Source organism: Symphalangus syndactylus, chromosome 4, assembly GCF_028878055.3.
Source record: "Symphalangus syndactylus isolate Jambi chromosome 4, NHGRI_mSymSyn1-v2.1_pri, whole genome shotgun sequence".
NCBI lineage: Eukaryota > Metazoa > Chordata > Mammalia > Primates > Hylobatidae > Symphalangus > Symphalangus syndactylus.
Window position 1 is genome coordinate 134,846,776 of NC_072426.2, and position 22,678 is coordinate 134,869,453.

General features: G+C 32.8%; 1 protein-coding gene across 4 annotated transcripts in view; it reads right to left on the reverse strand.

Annotated features, from left to right (window-relative positions):
* Positions 1–22,678, reverse strand: part of FSTL5 (follistatin like 5) — a 783,576-nt gene that overhangs the window by 119,429 nt on the left and 641,469 nt on the right. For 2 of the 4 annotated variants that reach the window (XM_055276292.2, XM_055276291.2), the window contains exon 11: positions 6,402–6,428. The exons of the other annotated variants lie outside the window; for them this stretch is intronic. In XM_055276292.2, coding sequence (XP_055132267.1) covers positions 6,402–6,428 — 27 coding nt within the window. The remainder of the gene's footprint in view (positions 1–6,401; positions 6,429–22,678) is intronic. 4 annotated transcript variants of the gene reach the window in all.

Genomic DNA, 22,678 nt, shown 5'->3' on the forward strand with positions numbered 1-22,678 from the left:
ATGTAGAATGTTATGTGAGATATACAACAATTCAATGCAGAAGCAGATGTAAGAATCCAGCATCTTCTATTAAGCCTGAAAGTTAAAGGATTTGCAAAATGTAAACAATGTTTTACCTTCTATCTGTTTGAAAACATAGCTTTAAAAAGATAATATGCTATTTATGGCTCCATGTAATGGGTTTATTAGGGCTATTTTAACAAGTTAATAAATGCATATTTTAAAAATTTTGATTTCCATTTCTAATACTAAATATTAATAGATAGAGATACCCCTCTCCCCCACCAAACACAAAGTTCTTTAAGTTCTCAATATTTAAGTTTGTAAAGGGGTCCTGAGTCTCAAAAAGTTTGAGTAGTGGTGATCATTACTTCTCCCTTCATGAATGCATTGTGGTGAAGTATATTACAAACATTATTGACTTCAGTGAAAGATTCTACACTACTCTAGACACGGTAAAGATCGGGAACATGTGCAGATTGTTGTTTTTTTTTTTTTCCTTTTTCAAGCTCTGGTGAAGGCAGGCACAAGCGCTTAGTCTTTTTTGGGTTGATTGTTAATCTAACAGAGTATAGTGACTCTAGAAGTTATCCATAATTTGTTTGTTCCTTGAGAGCTTTCTTTCTGCTTTTTCTTTCTATACACAGAAAAGACATAAGCAAGAATTACTCCTGCAGTCGTAATTACAAGACAGAAATATTTCCCAGAGGATTTTCTAATCAATAGTGTACCCTTAAATACATGAAATGGACTGAGAAAAAAATGGATATAATGCACATTCTTATCTCAATCCTTTGGGAATGGGAACCACTCAAGAACAGTAGTGTATTGTGAAATATAGTTATACTACTTATTATATACAGTGGATATATACTATGTAATTTACACTAGCAATACAATTTGATTAATTTCTGATTATTGGATGCATGTTTATGTGCATCATAAAAAAGATTTTGTGATGTTTTTCTTCCTCTGACTTAATTGTCGTTAGTTTTGCATTCATATTATAGTCCATGAGAAGTAATAAGTGTATGATATAGTGATTTGGTAGCCAATCAAAGGTGTTTCAATAAATGATGGTGTTATACAAAATCCTTTGTTTGTTAATATTATCCTTTCTACTTTCAAGTGACCCTAAAGGTATGCATATTTTTGAAATATAGAAGAAATCTCCCATCTTTAGATAAAGAATAATATAGGCAAGAATAAATTGTCTGCATTGCATTTCTCACTGAATAACTCAACACGGATAGATTTTTGGTTCATGAATGTTCTCATTCACTATATCCTGACTTTGGAGATAAAACTGTCGCTGTACACAGAGCAAAATCATACCATTGCACCTCAATAAAGTCTTTATATTACATTCAACTAGAACAAGACTTGCTTGTCCTTTCATTCTTGCTAGAAAGTTTTTTGGGAGTGAGTGTGTCAAGCTCTTTTTTGGGCCCTGTTAATCCAAGAAATGGGTACCATCTGACCACTATGTATATTGGCCAGAGTGATATTATCTAAAACCAGTCGTTTTGAGTAAGTATACAATCTCCTTAACTTCCAAAGGTGTACTGAAAAACACCTAATGGAAATCTTCATTATTAACTTCACACACTAATTAGCAGGGCAAATGTTATAATGTAGTAGAATATTTGTTTGCATTATAAATGGCATTGGTTGAAATCATACATAATTATATCTATGCACACACATGTGTATCACACATGCATATATATAATTTAAGCCAATGTCATTATATACTTGTATGTACATGTGCACATGTATAGATATCGCTACAAATGGATATCTCTTGCAAGATCACATTTTTGATTAAAAAATTGTAAAATGATTTAAAAAGCTTAGATTGACGTAAGTTTTTAGCAGACCTGTTAGTGAACTGGCCAGTAGAAATAACAACAGATTGATTGTGATTTAATTTAATTGCATCATGTACTAGCCATTAGAAAGCAGTCTTCCCCTCCCGCCAATGCTATGACTAAATCTCATGTATTCAGAAGACTTATTCTGTGAAAAGTCTTTTTCTTTTTATTTATTTTATATTATTACTTTTATAGGCCCTGTTATTTCAGGACAGGATATTGCTCTGTCACTCGGTTTGGACAGTGGTGTGGGTGGCATAGAGGGCAGTGGAGTGATCACTGCAGCCTTGCGCTCCAGAGCTCAGGCGATCCTCCCACCCCAGTCTTCTGAGTAGCTGGGATTACAGGCATGAGCCATCACGCCTGGTTAATTTTTTTTTTTAATTTTTTGTAGAGACAGGTTTTTACTATGTTTCCTAGGCTGTTCTCAAACTCCTGGCCTCAAGCAATCCTCCCTCTTCGGCCCCCAAATTGCTAGGATTAAAGGTATCAGCCACCACATCCTGACCTTTTTCATTTTAAATATTATTTCAGTATTATTTTAAGGTAGTAATTAATTTATTTTTTTTTTTTGTTTCCATAGGTTTTTTGGGAACAGGTGGTATTTGGTTACGAGTAAGTTCCTTAGTGGCGATTTGTAAGATTTTGGTGAACCCATCTCCCGAGCAGTATACACTAAACCCAGTTTGTAGTCTTTTATTTTTTTCTGTAAAAAAATAGTTATACCAGAGGTTTTTGAACCACACTTAGTAGCTGTATATTCTTCTGTATTTCCCAACCTCCCTGGCAGTGTACATTTTTTGTGGATAATGAAATTTTAAATAATTTTAGGCTGAAGAAGCTAAGCTGGGCTGTTTTTAAATCTGTTTTCCCCCAACTGGATGACATTGGAAACCTTGTATTACAGATTATGAAATCATGAAGTGTAATGTAGTATTAACTTTGTTGTATAATTTCACTACATTTCTATTTGTATTTTTTTTGGTTTGGTGTTAGTTAGCCCAACTAAATAGTGATTTATTTTAAATGTTTCTATAACATATTTTTGTGTGAATAGATACATAAATATTTAGAAAGAATAAAAAAGGTAATTTTCCTGAATATGAAACTTTTTTCTGCTTTTAAATTATTCAAATATCATATGAAGCTGGTGTTTCCCAAAGTATGTTATACTGATCCTGGAGATATTCATCAAAATAATTCATGTGCTAACAAATTTTAAAAATCCCATGTTATGTACTGACTCATCCTAAATCTCTCCTTGGAAATTAAAACTAGCATATGTAAAATTTATATAAATCCTTCAGTGAATCAAACAATTTAAATTAGTATAATTCATTGCCTATATAATCCAAAACATATATTATAAACTTTGACCTCATAACATCATCTAATTGCCTACAAAATAAACATTAGAAAATACTTTATTAAATTATATTTAATTATAAATATCATAAATATACTGAAAATGAAAACCAATCATACTGAATATTTTAATGTGTATGTAAAAATATATTAATGCATGTATATTTAAATGTATTATATCTATTATTTAATATATAGTAAAACTACTTTTCAGTATGAATGGTTCAGGCTTGAACCTTCTAGATTAAAAGTTTCTTTAGAGCAGATATTAGATCTTATTCATCTATGAATTTCCAATGTTTTCAATGTGTTTTAATAGGCTCTTTAAAATATTTGTCAACAAATAAGTGAGATATTTCCTCTATTAATATTGTCATTTTATACTCCTGTAAAATATAAAGATGAGTAGAAAAGCTGAAAGTGGAGCCCAGAGAAGTAGAGGACATTGCATTCCAAGTTTATATATTGATGAGATTGGTAAGATAATACATATTAAATTCAGTTAAATTTATTTAGATTATAAACTCTTCACTAGATTGTGATGCTCATGTTTTAAAAAATGATTTTATAATTATTAATATAAAAATAACATAGGTTTAATATTTATAGGTGAGTTAAATGGCATTATGAGAGAAATTATCATTTCAACTCTTTCCATTATTGGCCTTAAATGACCTACATTCTAAGGTTTTATAATTGGTTCTCTCTGAGATAAATTTTTCTTGGCTATGGTAAAGAGGTAAATATATAAATATAAAACACTGCTAGAATGAAAATAAAAGGGTATCTCAGAAATATGTAGCTCATATTTGTTTTATTCTAAATTGTAAAAATGGAGAGACAATTTCCTTAGAAAGTTTAGTTACCTATAATTTTAATTATTTGTATGAAATACTTATACCCAATGATGGGGTTCAGTGATTCCTCAAGCCGGTCTATTTTCTCTGGTCACGATTATTACTATTAGTACATGCAATCATTTTTATTGCAATGCCTTGCCAATAATTGTGGCATTATGAAAATAACTTACAGATGTCTAAGAATCAAAATCAAATGTGCTGTCTTTAATCTATTTTTAAAATGTTTCCTATTACAAGAAACAACAAGTACTCTTATGATAACTGTATGTAGAAAAAAAGACTCTAATAATTTACCCAAAGACACACACTTGTTTTATGTGACTTAAAGTACCTGTAAAATGTACCATATATCTATTTTTGTCAAGCACATTTTATGTGTCAAATGAAATCGTGACGCATAAGAACATTATTCTTGATGGAGAACAATTACTGAGGGTATAAATTTCCAAAAACTAACAGAATACATTTTTAAATAGAAAATAATCTGGTTTTATATAATGAATTTCATGATGATTTTAATTAATCTGATAGCTTCTATTCTATACTTTTGAGGGTAGCCTGGAGTATTGTAATTATTATGTATTTAAAAATTACTACAAACTAATAATGTTCATGGTGGTTACCAAAGTTAATATATAAGAAAGAGTTGTTCCACATACTTTAAGTTGATTTACATAGCACAGATTTGTGAGGTGAGTGCCAACTCTATTTCAAATATTGTATTGGAAGCATCTGGCTTAGCAAGGTAAAATAACTCATCCAAATTTTCCCAGCAATTAACCATCAGAGCCAGATCTGTAGTACTTGGTTCAGACTCGTTAAGTGTTATTCCTTCCATTACAATGATAAAATAAAATCAATTTTTTCAAATGCTCAGAGAAATCTTGCCCAAAGAGAAGACAATGTAACGAAATGTTGTTTAATAGATATTATCACACTTGCAATCCCATTACTTTGGGAGGCTGAGGCAGGCAGATCACCTGAGATCAGGAGTTCGTGACCAGCCTGGCCAACATGGCGAAACCCTGTCTCTACTAAAAATACAAAAATTAGCCGAGCGTGGTGGCCCACTCCTGTAACCACAGCTAATTGGGAGGCTAAGGCAGGAGAATTGCTTGAACCCGGGAGGCGGAGGTTGCAGTGCGCCGAGATCGCACCTTTGAACTCCAGCCTCGGCAACAAAAGTGAAACTCCATCTCAAATAAACAAATATATAAATAAGTAAGTCCTGATATGTCAAGGCTACTTTCATTAATGAGTCAATTATGTACATTTAAAGGTGAAATATTTGAAATGGAATAAAAATAGAGGGTATAGTTATACCAGAACTTCTTTAATAAACCCAGGTTTTAATGGAGCTCATACAAAAGATTTAAGGAGCAACGGGATCTAAGAGAGAGAGAAAAAAAAAAATAAGTGGACTGCTTCATCCTTGAGCGCAGAACTGAGATGGTTAAATTCCAGAATTACTTGAGGCTTTGAGACTGGCTTTCACAGGGTACAGTGACTTGGGTTCCTACAGGAAGCTATAAACAGGGAAGAGAAATTTTGTCTAAGGTGGGTTGTGAAGACAATTTTTGGCCATTGCTCACCAGGAGTGTAATGATGGCTTTTAGACATTTTTCTCTTAAGAATTTCATTTAACCACAATTGATGGACTATTTCAGTACCTGGGCAAACTCATTCTTCCCAGCCTTTGTGACTAAATGAGGAAAACCAGTAACAATTGCAATAATATATGAAAATGGATACTGTTTATTGAGTGCTGTTAATAACTAAAGAACTGAAAACAACCCTACTGAGTATTAGCAACTACTATACTCCTTTTTGAGATAAGAAGATCGTGCAGGGTAACTTGCCCTATTGTTTGTTTGTAAACTTGAGGACTACATTTGAATCCAGGCCCTTCAAGTATGTAACTCAGATTTTAATATAATTTATTATATACCCTTGATAAGGCACAGTTTTTATAAATATTCTTACTCTGCATTAATCAGAGTTTATTATGTAAATTATGTTGAACTGAGATTGCTTTTATTTCTTTGGTGTAATTTTATACTCTTAAAGTATTTCAATATATCACAATGACATTTTCTGGCTATGTATCAATATTTAATCAAGCTGATGAGAAGTGATAAATATGTGTAATGGTAGCAGGCTTACACAAAAATATTGAAATACCATCAATTAAAATATTGAATCAAAATGAAAAAGAAGGTAATTAATGATACAAAAGATAATCAACAAATCTAATAATAATCAAGCAAAATTGTCACAACATAAAAATAATTCAACTTAGTACCTTCTTCTCTCCATAATATGTTAGCTACTGCAGCATGTTGAAAGAAAAAGAAGAAAAAGAAAAATGAGTAAAGAGAGCTTTTGCTATATGGTAATATAAATATTATTAAAGATGTCAAATATCTGTGATAGAATGTGTATATAAACGTAGTGAAATCAATTCAGTGAGCTACTTTAAATTAACAAAACAATAGCATGTTGGAATTAGCTAATAATGCTTTGTACATTTTTTGATATAGCCAATTCTTATTTGGAATACAGATTTTGTTATTAAACAAAGAACATTTTACTCTGCATTGAAAAGAATAGGAAGTTTAAGTTAATTTAATTGAAATGTATTTTTAGAGCAAGCATTAGTAGTTAAAACTATTAGGTTGACAGTTTAAGTTACTAATAGAAAAAGTTATATTCTTAAATTTTGCAATCATCACAATATATAATATTTTTACATAATATGAAATATTCCTGAACAAGAAGAGTGCTTGTAAATCCGAGATCTTGAACAACAAATTGGCCTATTTTGAAGGAGTATATGTTTTTACTGTTTTAAAACAGACAGAAAATAGATCTAAGTATACTTTGCTTCTTTTAGTACATACTGAATTGTTCTTGAGCCACAGGTTTTAAAAATATTATATAGCGAGTTAATCAGTAAAGAGCTAATATATTAAGATAGAAATTAAGAAAAAAATCCAGTTGAAACTATTCTGAAGGAAATGCCTGCCTCTTTAATAATTCAAAGTTACAATAACACTGTATGTTCATAAAGCAAAATCATAAAAGTGTAACTAATAGAAAATCTCATACACAGCAGTTACTTCCAGTATTTTGACCATATTAAAACTTAATGACTTTTTTTTTTCAACTGAACCCACATGTGTATGTTTTAGAGCCAAGAATGAAGTCTAGCACTTCTCACTATGGCTTAAGGCCCAAGTCATGCAGTTTTCAGCATCTGCTATATTTCTTTAAAAAATTAATTATTAATGGTAAACATTTGCAATTTTTAGTTTTTTAATTCCTTAGTGACGTTTATTCAAACATAAATACATGATACATGCATTCCTGTAGTACATTTTGTGCTGCCGTTCTTATGCCTGCAGTGCACTTTGAACAAATACAAAAAAAGTATAACTTTCAATTATGAGATGAATAAGTTCTGAACATGTAATGTACAATGTGGGTGGTGATGGATGTGTTAATGATTGTGATAATCATTACATAATATATACATCATCTTTTTATCTTAAACATATTCAATCTTTGTCAACTAAATATGTTATAAAATGATAAGACAAATCTTATTCTCAAGGAGAGGTTATAGACATAGGAGGAAAGAGAACCTTGAAAACAAATTAAATACAAACATGTAATAAATGAGAGGAAAGAAGCAAATTTCAAATTCAGCAAATGTGGACAAGACAGAATGATCATCTATGAGAAGAGGTTGGGTACTGGAGGGATAGCTTCATTGAGATGGTGCTGAACAAGAAATGTAATATTACCAAAACTTAGAAGAGTGCTGTGTGGTGTAGGGGGCTAGGGAGGTTATTCCACACATGAGGAAAAAAGAAAATATGTTCAAGGTATACCAACTGGAAGCATCAGAACATACTGAAAGAATGTGTCAAGTAATTTGGTATATTCGGCGGGTAAGACTTGTTTAAAAAAATAAAGCTGCAGAACTTATTCATGATAAAATCAAGTAAGTCTGCACACACAATGCAAAAGAAGTGGATATTTCGTAGTTTTAAGAAAGGTTGAACTATGATTAGACTTATAATTCTTTCTCTGGCCTATAAAAAAATCACAAAGCATGTGTATCCTTATATCTCCACCCACTCACTTGGTGAGTACCAATTGAGTACCTAGCATGTGTTAGATGTATTCAGCACTCACATACACAGGTTAGAACAGGCAATCTCTGTGCCCATAGAGCCTATATTCTAATTGGGGCGACAAAAAGTAATCAAATGATGACAGAAAAAAATTCAAAGTTACGAATTTAGTGTATTATAGAAGAGAAAAACATAGTAATGTGAATGCATTTGTTGGGTGGATTAGACATTGTTAAACAGGGAGAACTTCTCTGATTATGATCAAGGTAAAGTCTGAGAAATGAGTAAGAATAAATGAAGTGAAGGGTGTGATTCAATTTCCAGATAGAAAAAAAGCATGTGAAAAATTCTAGTGGCATATCAAAACACCGTTATTTTAAAGGAGTAAGGACATTAGAACTAAGGACAGAGACATTTTTAAGATTGGCAGTCATTTAGGAATAAATACCAAAAAATACAGACTTTGTAATACTAATGTCAGATAAGATAAAATTCAAGGCACTACATACTGAATTTAAAATTATATAAGATAAAACATAGTATTAAAATAGGAGACAGAAACTGTTAAGTTTGGATGTAAAATAAATAAATCCACAATCTCGGTCTGTTTCTTTAACATCTCACTCTCAATATTTGAAAAATGAAGAAAAATAAAGACAAAGTTTTAACAATACAATTATCAAGATTGAATTACTGTGTTTATAATGATTGTTTTACTACACCAACAGAAAGCATTTTCCAATTTTATTGACAGATCTTCAAGGGTGGCCACAAAGTAAACCACAAAACAAAAAGCCTCGCTCTACTCTGTAAGTCTGTTCCAATAAGCAGAGATTGTTTCTGCATTTTCAGACAAGTAAACATGCAAATATACAAATCTTCACACCCCAAAATTCATCAATAAATTGAATATTTTTAAAAACCAAATATAACCACAATTTATATAAAACGTATCAAAAAAAATTAACCATGTGGGCCCAAAGAGTTTTAGACAAACGATAATGCACGGACTGAACTGAAGCACTACTGAACCAAACAAGACAGAAAGAGAGGGAGAGGAGAGAGAGAGAGAGAGAGAGACAGAGGAAGAGGAGGAGGAGGAGACAGAGGGCCTTTTGATGGGTGGAGGGGAGTAGGGAGAGGATCAGGAAAAATAACTAATGGGTACTTGGCTTAATACCAGGGTGATTCCTCAAAGACCTAAAAAAAAAGAAATACCATTTGACACAGCAATCCCATTACTGGGTATATACCCAAATGTATATAAATGTGTATAAATCATTCCATTATAAAGACACATGCACACATATATTCACTGCAGCACTATTCACAATAGCAAAGATAAGGAATCAACCTAAATGCCCATCAATGGTAGATTGGGTAAAGAAAATGTGGAATATATACACCATGGAATATTATGCAGCCATTAAAAATAATGGGATCATGTCCTTTGCAGGAACTTGAAAGGAGATAGAGGCCATTATCTTTAGCAAACTAATGCAGGAACAGAAAAAGAAATACCACATGTTCTCACTTATAAGTGGGAGCTAAATGGTGAGAACACATGGAAACATAAGAGAACACACTGAGGCCTGTTGGAGTGTGGTGGATAGGAGGAGGGAGAATATCAAGAAAAATAAGTAATGGGCACTAGGTTAGTACTTGCATAATGAAGTAATCTGTACCCTCATGACACACATTTACCTGTGTAACAAATCTCAACATGTACCCTGAACTTAAAATTTTAACAAAAAGAAATTAATTAAATACATGATATTAGTTTGTCAGTTAAGGACCGTCAATATAATTTAACCAAACAAAAATGCAATCAGATAAAATACATAGCATATTACTAGGTATAATATAAATTATCTTAGTAAACTAATAAACTAGGAATAGAGGGTTATTTAAATTAATAAAAAACTAACATATACCAGAATAATAAATAAGTGACCATCAACGGATGATTGGATAAATAAAGTATTACACACACACACACGCACACACACACATACACAGACACACACACCATGGAATACTACTCAGCCATAAAAAGAAATGAAATCTTGTCTTTTGCAGTAACATGGACGGAACCATAGGCCAGTATCCTAAATGAAATAACCCAGAAACAGAAATTTAAATATTGAATGTTCTCACTTACAAGTGAGAGCTAGAAAATGGGTACACATGGACATAAAAAAGAAATAATAGACATTAGTGGGAGGGTTGGAAGTGGGTGAGGAATGAAAAATGACATATAGGGTTCAATGTTTACTATTCAGGTGATGGTTACACTAAAAGCCTAGACTTCACCACTAGGCAATAGATCCATGTAACAAAACTGCACTTGTACTCCCTAAATCTATAAAAGTGAATTCTTTAAATAGATAAATTAATAAATGGAGAATCAAAATACTGAATTGTGATTGCTATTTAAAATTAATTTTTGATAGGTTGATCAATTCATTAATCTAAGAAACAAATATAAATTGCATAAATAGCATAAATAGAAGACAATCAAAATTTGAAAGTAAAATCAGTCACAAAATATTAAAGTAAAAGTACAAATTAAGTTATAAGATCAATTATTTAGCAAGCTACAAGATAAATATCCAATTTCTATATTTTTCTTCTGTAAGAATAAGATGCAAAATAAAATTTTGTTTGCAATAGCTTCAAAGCATAATACATTGATGGTTTACTAGAATATAGAAAAGTGTAGCAAATTAAATGTAACAGCCACTAAAAATAAACTAGATGGGAATATAAACTATTCCTAGATGAAGGTAATGAATACTATGTAGAGAAAATGTATTGCACAGTTACTTAACTTAAAAATTACATATATTGTTATTATCTGTTTAAAACATATTCGATTTTATATACAAAGTTAGAATGTATATTAAATTTAAAAAACCCTCAAATTTAATTGCCCTTGTATAATAATACATTATCTTTTTGTTTGCTTCTTTGTTTGTTTGGGGGTTGTTTTCGTTGTCTGTTGCCCAGGCTGGAGTGGAATGGTGAGATCTCAGCTCACTGCAACCTCCATGTACTGCGTTCAAGAGAGTCTCCTGCCTCAGCCTCCCGAGGAGCTGGGATTACAGGCTCCCACCACCATACCCAGCTATTTTTTTGTTGTTGTTATATTTTTAGTAGAGACGGGGTTTCACCATGTTGCTCAGGCTGGTCTCGAACTCCTGACCTCAGGTGATCCACCCACCTTGGCCTCCCAGAGTGCTGGGATTACAAGCATATAGTGCATTTTTTCATGTCTTTTCACTATTTTTCTGATTTTCATATAAATGCTTACATAATGGAAATGTGTCTGATAAAATATATAAATATGTAATATATAAATATAATTTTGCATTCCTTTTATTCATTTGTTATAACATGCCTAATCCAGTCTTTATACATGGTTTCAAATACAGTTTCATCATATGAATTTCTGCCCTTTAAAAATATTATGATTTACTTCTTTATTAATTCTAACCTAGTACCAATATCAGAGGCTAGCATAAGTAATATAAGCTCAAAAAATATCATTGACCTTTATCAGTCATACAGGTGTGTGTATGCGTGTGTGTGTGTGTGTGTGTGTGTGTATGTGATTACTGTGATGACCATCCCACTAAGTAGTTATTTCCAGTAGTGTATGTTCCTGCAAGAGGTATGAGAGCCTTTAAAACATTTGATATATGCCAGGTTGATTTCCAAAAGATTGTTGCCAGCACCACCAGCAATCTGTGAAATTATTCATTTCAAACACTTCAGGTGAACTATTATTGTATGCATGTGTGTGTGTGCATGACTGTGTGAACAAGCTTACTAAATGTGAATATATATATAATATATATAAATTAAAAACATAATGTATTATATATTATATTCTCATATATATATATATTAGTTTGGTTACCAGTGATATTGAATATATTTGGAAATATTTGGAGAAAACTTTTACCTTCTGCTTATGTCCTCAGCTCGTTATTTCTATTAGGGTATTGCCATATATATATTTTACATTTTTAACAGCTGCTTATATATTGGAATGGCTTTGTCTCACCACATTAATTTATCCTTCAGGCAATATAAACAGCTACATATAAGAAATTCAGGCTTAAATATGCCACTACTGAGATATATATATGTGTGTGAATTTATTATACGTAAATATATATATTTTTTACATATTTTTATCAATGTCCTTAGTATGTGTGTGTATATATACACACACTAAGTATAAATGTATAGTGACTTTATATGTAATTTATTATATATTTACATATATACAAATATATTTACATATAATACATTATATATTTTTTTCATATAATAAATTATATACTTTATATAATAAATTATATATACACACACTAAGTATATATGTATAGCGAATTTATTATGTTTTTACATATATATATATATATATATACACACACACATACACAGACACACACACACACACACACAATTTTTTTTCCTCAACGTCCTTAGTACACCACATAGGGGCTTCCATGATATGTCCCTGTCATCCTCAACTCACATTCCAACCATCAAGACTTTTTGAATCTCTTTATTTTAAGGGATATCCTTCCCAGAAATCTCCACCTAGCTTTCTCTCCAGTAAGACCCACGCTCTGTCGCCCAGGCTGGAGTGCAGTGGTGTGATCTCTGCTCAATGCAACCTCCACCTTCCAAGTTCAAGCGATTCTTGTGCCTCAGCCTCCTGAGTAGCTGGGATTACAGGTGTGCACCACCACACCTGGCTAATTTTTATATTTTTCATAGAGATAGGGTTTCACTGTGTTGGCCAGATTGGTCTCGAACTCTTGATCTCAGGTAATCTGCCTGCCTCAGCTTCCCAAAATGTTGGTATTACAGGCATGAGCCACCGTGCCTGGTCAACCCAGCTTAGTTTTTAAACTATAGTTAGTCTGTCTGGAGCCAAGACTTTGGACAAAATAACTTTTCCTTTCACACGTGGAGCCCTGTGAAACAACTAATGTACTCAATATACAATACAAATTATCTGCTTTGATATCTTTTATTCATAATTGAACAATAAAACCCTCAAAGTTATAAACCACTTAATTTAACATGTATTCACTACATAACTGAAATGTAAAGTTTTTTTCAAAGATAATATACACCTTATAATGAAAATGTGCTCAGTGGAATAGATGCCTGACAGGAGTGACTGAAACCTTTATTAGTGCTTTTTAGTAAATTGCCTTATTTCCTATGTTAGGATCTTACACTTATTTTCAGAGTGATAGATCTCATATTAAATATGCTACCTCTATAAAGAAACGTATGTGGAGAGTTGAATCATGTTATATAAGCAACAGCAATAAGGTAGTTACCTACATAACATCATTCTGTACTATTGCAGAGCTACTTTTCTTGGCTATTCATGTGTAAATTGCCTGAATTTTATATTGAATAATTTTTTTTGTTCGTCCTTCTCCTTGTCTGAAAGTTTCAGGTTTTCACCATTGCAAATCATTTTTTCATAAAGTGAATTTATATAATGATGACATTTAAATTAGAAGTCTTATTGACTGCTTTCTTTTTGGATTTAAGAAACTGACTTAACTTCAGCAGGTAAATAAAAAAGGGCAACCTTAAAATAAAAAATGTGGATAAAGTGTAATCTGTAAAAACGTATGGTTAGTTCTATGGTAGTTGAAATTTCTTTGAATATACATATGGAGAATGAACTAAGACACTTAACCTATGCTATTTTTAGGCTAGAAACAACATTTGATATGTCAAGTACATTGCTGGCCATATGCCAAATTTAAAGCCACTTTCAAATGAACCTGTCATTCTTTGGAAATTAATTGAAGATTGTTTCCTCCTGTGACCACACAGGGTTTTAACCTAATGTCTAACATAAGCTGATTAGGCTGCAGTGCCCAGCTTACATTAGGGCATGTAATACAGAAATTAGCCAGAAAACTGTGACCTTAATTTTGAAAAAGTGATGAGATGGGATAATCAGATTCTTTTGGGAGGTAACTGGAATCAAGAAATGACACTTGAAAAGCAGAGATCAGAGAGAACAGGAGCTTTAAGAATGCATAGCAAAAGGCACGATAGGGTGGTATAGTCAGGACTATGATAACTTGTGACTTAAGAAGGTATGTCATGGAAGAAGAGTCCACGCGACCCAGGAGACAGGCAAGAAAAGTCAGAAGTTGTCTAACTATGTAATGCAGATTTCTGGGTTCTGAATGTGGATGCATCTCTGACTGCTTCACACTGCCAGTTTAAAGTTCACCTTAGTTTTCAAATAATCTATTACTTAATCAAACAATATAAGTCTACTCCTGACAATCAAATTAGTCTCATTGAATCCACGACAAGGTAAGAATTGTTGCTAAGTCAAAAGATTAAAGCCACCGCAAAAATAAAAAAAAATAAAAACAACATCCATCTTTCCTTCAAACCAAGTAAACAAAGTATGCAGTGGTTATGTCATAGTGTGTAACAAATTGTCTCAAACTTAGTGGCTTAAAACAATAAACATTTATGGTCTTTGCGAATGTAGCTTGGCTGGGAGGGTTCTTGCTCAGGGTATTTCATAAGGTTACATTCATCTGAAGGCTTGTCCTGTGCTGGAAGATCCACTTCTTAAGGGGCTCATTTATATGGCTGGCAATTTGGTTCTGCTTGTTAGCAGGAGGCCTCAGTTTTTTTATTCCCTGGACTTCTGCCCAAGGCTGCCTAAGTGTCCTCACATTGTGTCAATGGGTTTCTCCCAGAATGTGTGATCCAAAAAATCAAGGCAGAGGCCATAATGCCCTTTATGACCTGGCATTGGATGACACTCACCTTCACCTCCACCCTGCTTTATGTGTGATAGAGACATTTACTGTTTCAATGTGGGAAGAGATTGCAAGGGTGTGTATTGCAGGAGATGACGGTAACTAGTTAATCTTGGACACCATAGTCTTAGAGTGGCGTGGTGGCTCACGCGTGTAGTCCCAGCACTTTGGGAGGCCGAGGCGAACAGATCACGAGGTCAGGAGATTGAGACCATCCTGGCTAACCTGGTGAAACCCCATCTCTACTAAAAATACAAAAAATTAGCCAGGCGTGGTGGTGGGCACCTGTAGTCCCAGCTACTCGGGAGGCTGAGGCAGGAGAATGGCCTGAACCCAGGAGGTGGAGCTTGCAGTGAGCCGAGATCGCTCCACTGCACTCCAGCCTGGGTGACAGAGCGAGACTCCATCTCAAAACAAAAACAAAAACAAAAACAAAACCCGAAATTTCTAATAAGAAAACATAAAAACTTTTCTAGCTAACATCCACCTAGCCAGATTGGCAACACGTAAGCTTCTAATTGTATATACATACTAAGCCCACCACTGTCAGAAAGTGACTTGATTTTGACAATTCTTCACACAAATGAGTGTGATTTTTTTACATAATAAATGATAAACAATGACATAATAAAATAATTGTGAGTAATTAGCTACAGATAAATAGGGAAGAAACATTGCCTTCTGATCACTCACACTGTATCATTTTAAGTATGTGGCAAGCAAAGTTACTTCTTCTTTTGGTTTAACTTCCCCATTTAGAAAATTTACCATACGGAGAAGACAAAAATAAAATGATTATAATATATATTAAGTGCCTCGCACATAATCAGTTGTTCAATAGATGTTGGTTTTGCAGCCATATATATCCTAGGTGGAACTCAAGATGATCATACACATAAAGTTAAATTAACAGAAAAGTATCCAAAATAAAACATTGCAAAAAAAGTATACCTTAACCTTTAGTTAGGGCTGTATGAGAACTCTCCTTATCATTGCAGAGAACAGAATCATTAGAGAAGTAGAAGACTACTTAGATATTAATTAGCATATGTTCAAGAAAAAAAGATGGTAAAGCTTTAAAGCTTTCTTTAAAGTTGCTGTAATATACCACAACATTTTTTAAAGGGCATTATTTCTAATAATTGTATTCCTACTACATATTCTGAGCTCCTCACTGTTTAATATTTATTTAAGTGTATTTGAAATATATAATATATATAAGGTTAATATATAAATATAATTGTATTTATAATATAAAATAAAATAGCCCATATTTGAAGGAAATTGACTACTTTAAAACAATATTTATTATCAGGATAAAAATTGCTAGATATTTTGTGAGGGAAATTATAAATTATAACAAAAAACATCAAAGACATCGTATATGCTGCTGTATATAGGCATTCTGGGTAAATACATAGTTTATAATTCAACTAAATTGTCTTATCTTTAAAGACATACAGGAGCAAAGATATCCTATACTCTACCATACCAACTAATTAGATGTGGTTGGAACAAAGTAAAAACTAACCCTAGAACTGAAGTTTTCTTTAAAACTATCTAAGTAGTCTTCTACTTCTCTAATGATTCTGTTCTCTGCAATGATAAGGAGAGTTCTCATACAGCCCTAACTAAAGGTTAAGGTATATTTTTTTTGCAATGTTTTATTTTGGATACTTTTCTATTAATTTAACTTTATGTGTATGATCATCTTGAGTTCCGCCTAGGATACATATGGCTGCAAAACCAACATCTATTGAACAACTGATTATGTGCCAGGCACTTAATATATATTATAATCATTTAAAGTACTTTAAATATATCTTAGTTCTTGAACAGGTTTGTGATAGAGCACCCAGAAATCTGAGTTATGCAGTAAGAATTTTGATATCAAAAATTGAAGAATTACAAAACAATAATTTCTTTCATAAACAAAGTTTAAGCATGGCAGAATTTAGGATCTTGAATTAAAATGTATCCTGGTGGTCCCAAGAAGATGGATTAATTGTAGAATTAATTTGCTATTTTATTTATTTGTTAAGTCATCCTGTTGAATTGGAATATTTGGCACTGGCCAACTCATCTTTAGCCTGGGGTGTCTCTGAATCTTTTATCCTTGGATATTTTTTCCTTCTCTGTGATTTAATTTTGAATGTAGCACTTACTCAAAAAACATTAATCTCCTTGCTTTACTTGCATTAATAGGAGGGATGGCAGCTTCTGCTTAAAATGACATAATAAGCTCTAGATGTTTTCATCCCAACTCTTCAGTGTTACCACTTACAGTATCTGTTCTCCTAAAACATTTGATGGATAGGCTTCTAGTTAGTATAATTTACCTATCTTGCTAGATGAATTAAGTGAAACTCATGGTGATTTGAATATTACAAATCAGTTCAATATATTTAAAGAGAGAGGAAAATATTGAAATTATAAAAATGTCTCAAGTCGTCCACAGTGGTTTTTATTCCTGTAATTACTCACATGCATCTTACATTAATATTAATACATTAAATCATCTGGTCGTAATGCTCCCTGATTTTAAATCTCTATTCTGTGAGAAGCGTTAAGTCTTCTTTATATGTTTAAGTGCCTGTAAATCAGTTTGAGAACCACAATTTTTCTCCTTAGTTTAGAAGGAAAAATTAAAGCATAGAAAAGGAGCATTAATATCTAAGCCTGGTTAAAGAAAAACAGGTGGCCGGGCGCAGTGGCTCACGCCTGTAATGCCGGCAGTTTGAGAAGCCGAGGCGGGCAGATCACAAGGTCAGGAGATCAAGACCATCCTGGCTAACATGGTGAAACTCTGTCTCTACTAAAAATACAAAAAAATTAGCCAGGCTTGGTGGCGGGTGCCTGTAGTCCCAGCTACTTGGGAGGCTGAGGCAGGAGAATGGCGTGAACCTGGAAGGCGGAGGTTGCAGTGAGCTGAGATCGCGCCACTGCACTCCAGCCTGGGTGACAGAGCAAGACTCCATTCCAAAAAAAAAAAAAAAAAAAAAAAGAAAAGAAAAACAGGTTATGAATTTGGAGTTACTACCCACATTATTTTATCACTTCTTGTCTTCTTTCTTTGAAACATTATTGCTCCTACTAGGGGCTGTCTCACTAACTCAAATTGTTACAATGGAGAAACACATGCTGGAATATGACAAATATGCCTGTTCTCCCCTAGTCCTACATTCTCTCTCTCTCCCCTTCGTTTCAGTCCCCACCCCCATACAAGAAGGTTACTATATTAATAAGACAGAGCTATGCCAGCTGTTCTTCCTTCCATTGTCAACACTGAAACAAGGGCAGAACAAACAATAGATAGCAGCTGCAGTTATTGGCACAGAGAAAAAGAGAATGGGGTCAAAGATGCTCAGCAGAGAAGTGACAGAGATAGCAAGAAAATTAGGCCAAGTAGCAGCAGTGTAGCCAACTGTGGCTGTGGTAAGAATGAACGTAGGCACTGAAATGTGACAGCATTTCCAGCTGACACCTTCTGATATCACATAGACTCCACACACATGTAAACTTTAATTACTGCTCACTCTTGAAAATAAAATGTGGTCAAGCAAGACTTTGAGAATAGGATATAGAAAGGCTTTTCCTCCTATATTATATAATGTTGATAAAATACATAAATATTTACTAATAAAATATACATTTTACTAATAAAAATATATTTTGCGTATATATAACTAATAAAATATATATTACATACATATATAATTTTTTTACTAACATTTCCTGAAAATTTATCTTTCCCACACTTACCCTACAAGACAGTCAGCAAAGAAAAATTATCAGATTTTTATAAAATTATAGATATTATGTTCTTGGAGAATCTTTTTCAAACTGGAGGATGAAATGTTTCATGTGAATTTGACATTGTAAAATAATACCTAGATACAAGAATAAACAGTCAAATAGTAGATTGCCATACTGCTAATAAAAGTATAAGTGATTCCTAAAATATTTGAGGTTTAAAATATTTTAACATTAAATATAAATAAAAAATATCTCATTTATTATGTTTTATAAAAGAGTCCTATATCTAGAATATTGTGCTATTATTTTTGCCCATTTGAATAACTTTTATCCACTATTTAATACACTTGAGAAAATTTTAAAGCTAATAATCATCAACCTGGAATAATAACAATAATGATAACTAGAAGAAACATTTATGGAGCCCTCATTATGTGCTAGACATTGCCAAGTATTTTAGAACACTGGATCCACTAAAATTTCACTTTTATAAACGTCTCTAATGGAGTTAATTTCTATAATAGCTTAATATACAAAAGCAAAATAAAGCAAGCATGTGTTAAAAAATATAAGAGAGTAATCAAATAGGGTATAGTAAGATAATAATGTTCTATAAGTAAATTGACAAGCAGAACATCTACTTCTTTTAAGTACTACACAAAGTATTTTCAGGTTAGGCTCTGTAGCCAAAATTGTCTTTCTGGCCAAACCTGTACCAATCTTATGTATATATAGGCAGGAAGGAAATGATGTTCTGTGAACCACAAAGGCATGAAAAATGGACAGCAGATTGTCGTCTGTCTATTATAATAAGTTATTTCCAGTGTCAGTTTTGCTCCAATTTAATGCTTATAATTTAATAGGCATAAGAGGCCTAAGGCATAATTTAGTCTTTATTTTGATATAATTATATACTATGAAAAATAAGATTTTGTGAATGCACTGGTTTTATTCCTGGAAGTTCACATAGGCTGATAAGCCAAGTAACACTATCTTTTAGGAAATTCTATTATGCGAAATAATATTCAATAGATGGATAAAGGAAGATAATTGAAAACCTATATTAACTGAGTTCCAGCAGCATGGTGTAATGAATTTCCACAATACATATTTCCCCTTAAGATTAAATAGTAAACTACAAGACAATTTGTCTTATAAACTTGGCTGGGAATTGGAATTTGAATTAAACCTACCTTGGTAATAAATAAAATACTCAAATGCCTACTATATGTAAAAAATAAAATCCAGCATAAAATGATTATTGTGGTGTCTCCAGGATAAAAACTAAATAATGAATATGTAGAAAATAACTTTTACCTTTGAAGGGTAAACCAAAAATAAAATTCTAAGGTCCTCAATCATCTGAATAGACTTCCTCCTCAGCCAGGACTCTTAAAGTTTAACCTGAGAGGCTGTTTCAGGCCATGATGGGAAGTGGGGATGGAACATGCCTCATTATACCTCTCTGGCATTAATGTCAACACAGACTTTAAGTCTGGTAAGAAACATTTTACATCCTATTATTTCTGAAGCTTGCTAGCTTCAGAATAGAAACAGTCCTTTCTATTTACCCCAAGTCTTCAGACAAACTCAACCAGAAAATGTTTAAATTTACCTATATATCCTGGAAGCCCACCCCCATCACCACAAGTTTGAATTGTCCTGCTTTTCTGGACCAAATCAATGTATTTCTTGAATGTGTTTGATTGATGTCTCATGCCTCCCTAGAAGGTAAAAAACCAAGCTGTATCCTGGCCACTCAGGGCACATCTTCTCATGACCTCCTGAGGGCTGTGTCACAGCCATGGTCACTTATATTTAGATTAGAATAAATATCTACAAATAGAGTTTGACTCTTTTCATTGACAGAAGAAATATAACTTGTCTTTTCTAATTTGTCTTTTTTTCATGCATACACTTCAATGTCTTTCTTAATCAGATTCTATGTCACAATACATTCTTGTCTAGTATAGTAAATATTTTTTATGATGATATATTACACAAAGTTAACCAGACCTAGCAGGTATTAATATTCCCCGGCCCGGGCATGGTGGCTCACGCCTGTAATCCCAGCACTTTGGGAGGCCGAGACGGGCGGATCACAAGGTCAGGAGATCGAGACCATCCTGGCTAACATGGTGAAACCCCATCTCTACTAAAAATACAAAAATTAGCCGGAGGTGGTGGCAGATGCCTGTAATACCAGCTACTCGGTAGGCTGAGGCAGGGAGAGGCAGGCTGAGGCAGGTTCAGCCTCTTGAACCTGGGAGAGGGAGGTTGCAGTAAGCTGAGATCGTGCCACTGCACTCTAGCCTGGGCAACAGAACGAGACTCCGTCTCAAAAAAAAAAAAAAAAAAAAATGACCTGGATCTTTCCTAGGTTTGATATTCTCTTAAATCTCCAGCTATGAAAGTGTCACTACAACCATCAAAGATCAGCTCTATGTTCATTACCTCAATAGAGACTACTTGTTCCTGTGTCTGCAGTCTCATCACGCTTCGCTTATGTGCATATTAACAGCAATTATTTTATTCCTATATATTATTGTTACCCTTCATTCCTACCTGCACTCAACTTTCTTTCTGAAAGAAGGACTTCAAGACTTTCTAAAATTAGAGAATTGATATATTCAGTGTTGACCACATGCTAGCAACATGTTTCTTTGTTCTTCAAGAAACACTTAAAAGGTGAAAGCATGAATGAACAAACCCATTGTTCTCTGCAGAACTTTTCTTCTCCTAACAATAAAAGTTCTATGTAAATGTCTTTTTTCTAATGTACAGTTAAGAAATAGTTAAGTTAGGGGTAATACTCCTTTGGTGTTCACATACTTTGTACGGTAACTAGCTTCACACACATTTGAATTACAGAAGTCAAATTATAGCCATTTCAAAGTGTATGCATGAAATTAAATCAGTTTGGTTCAATACAAACATTCAATTCAAATACGAAAAAATTAAAAAAATATTCCATCCATGGGAGGTTCTTCCTAAACAGTTTCTGGATGTATGGGAATTCAATGTGACTCTAATGGCTGGCCCTCAAGGCATAGGAAAAATTAACTCTAACAGATAATGCCAAAATGCTTTCCAAAGGGCAGTAAAACGAACACTACTGCTGGTAATGTATGACAATTCCTATTTTTTCATATCTCACCAAGTCTTGGTAATATGCAACTTTCTAACTTTTGGTATTATAGTGGATGTGAAATAGCATTCTCTATTATTTTAGGTATTTCTCTACTATTTAAAGGTATGTTTTCTTTATAATTAATGAGAATTAGCATCTTTACATAATTCATAGTGATACTTCATTTTTCCTTGTCTTTGAAATGCCTTCTTAAACCTATAGGCTAGTTTTGCGGGGGTTGACTTTATTTATTTATGATAATGAGTTTCTGTCAATTATTTGTGTTGACAATAACTTTAGGCAAATTTTTAGGATTACAACTTCTTAATCTTAATCATACAGGGTCCTCTGGTGTTTTATTCTGCTTTGTGAAACATAACTCTGAAATTACATTTTGACATTAATATTAGTATAATTATAATTTGTATGATAATGGCTGAACTATGTATATTATACACACACAGAATCCTTACTTTATAGCAAGAAATTATATTTATAAACACATTTTGACTTATTAAGGCATATTTGAGATAAAAGTAGAAATATTTTATTCATTAATAATCTGATTCTATTAAAATTACACTATTGTAGAATATTTCCAAAGGATGTATTATTCTTTATACCAGAGTTGAGTATGACCATATGTATTAAACAGACAGTACATCAATTTAGGGGAAAGATATTCAAATGGGCATACCATTTTACTGCATGAGATAGA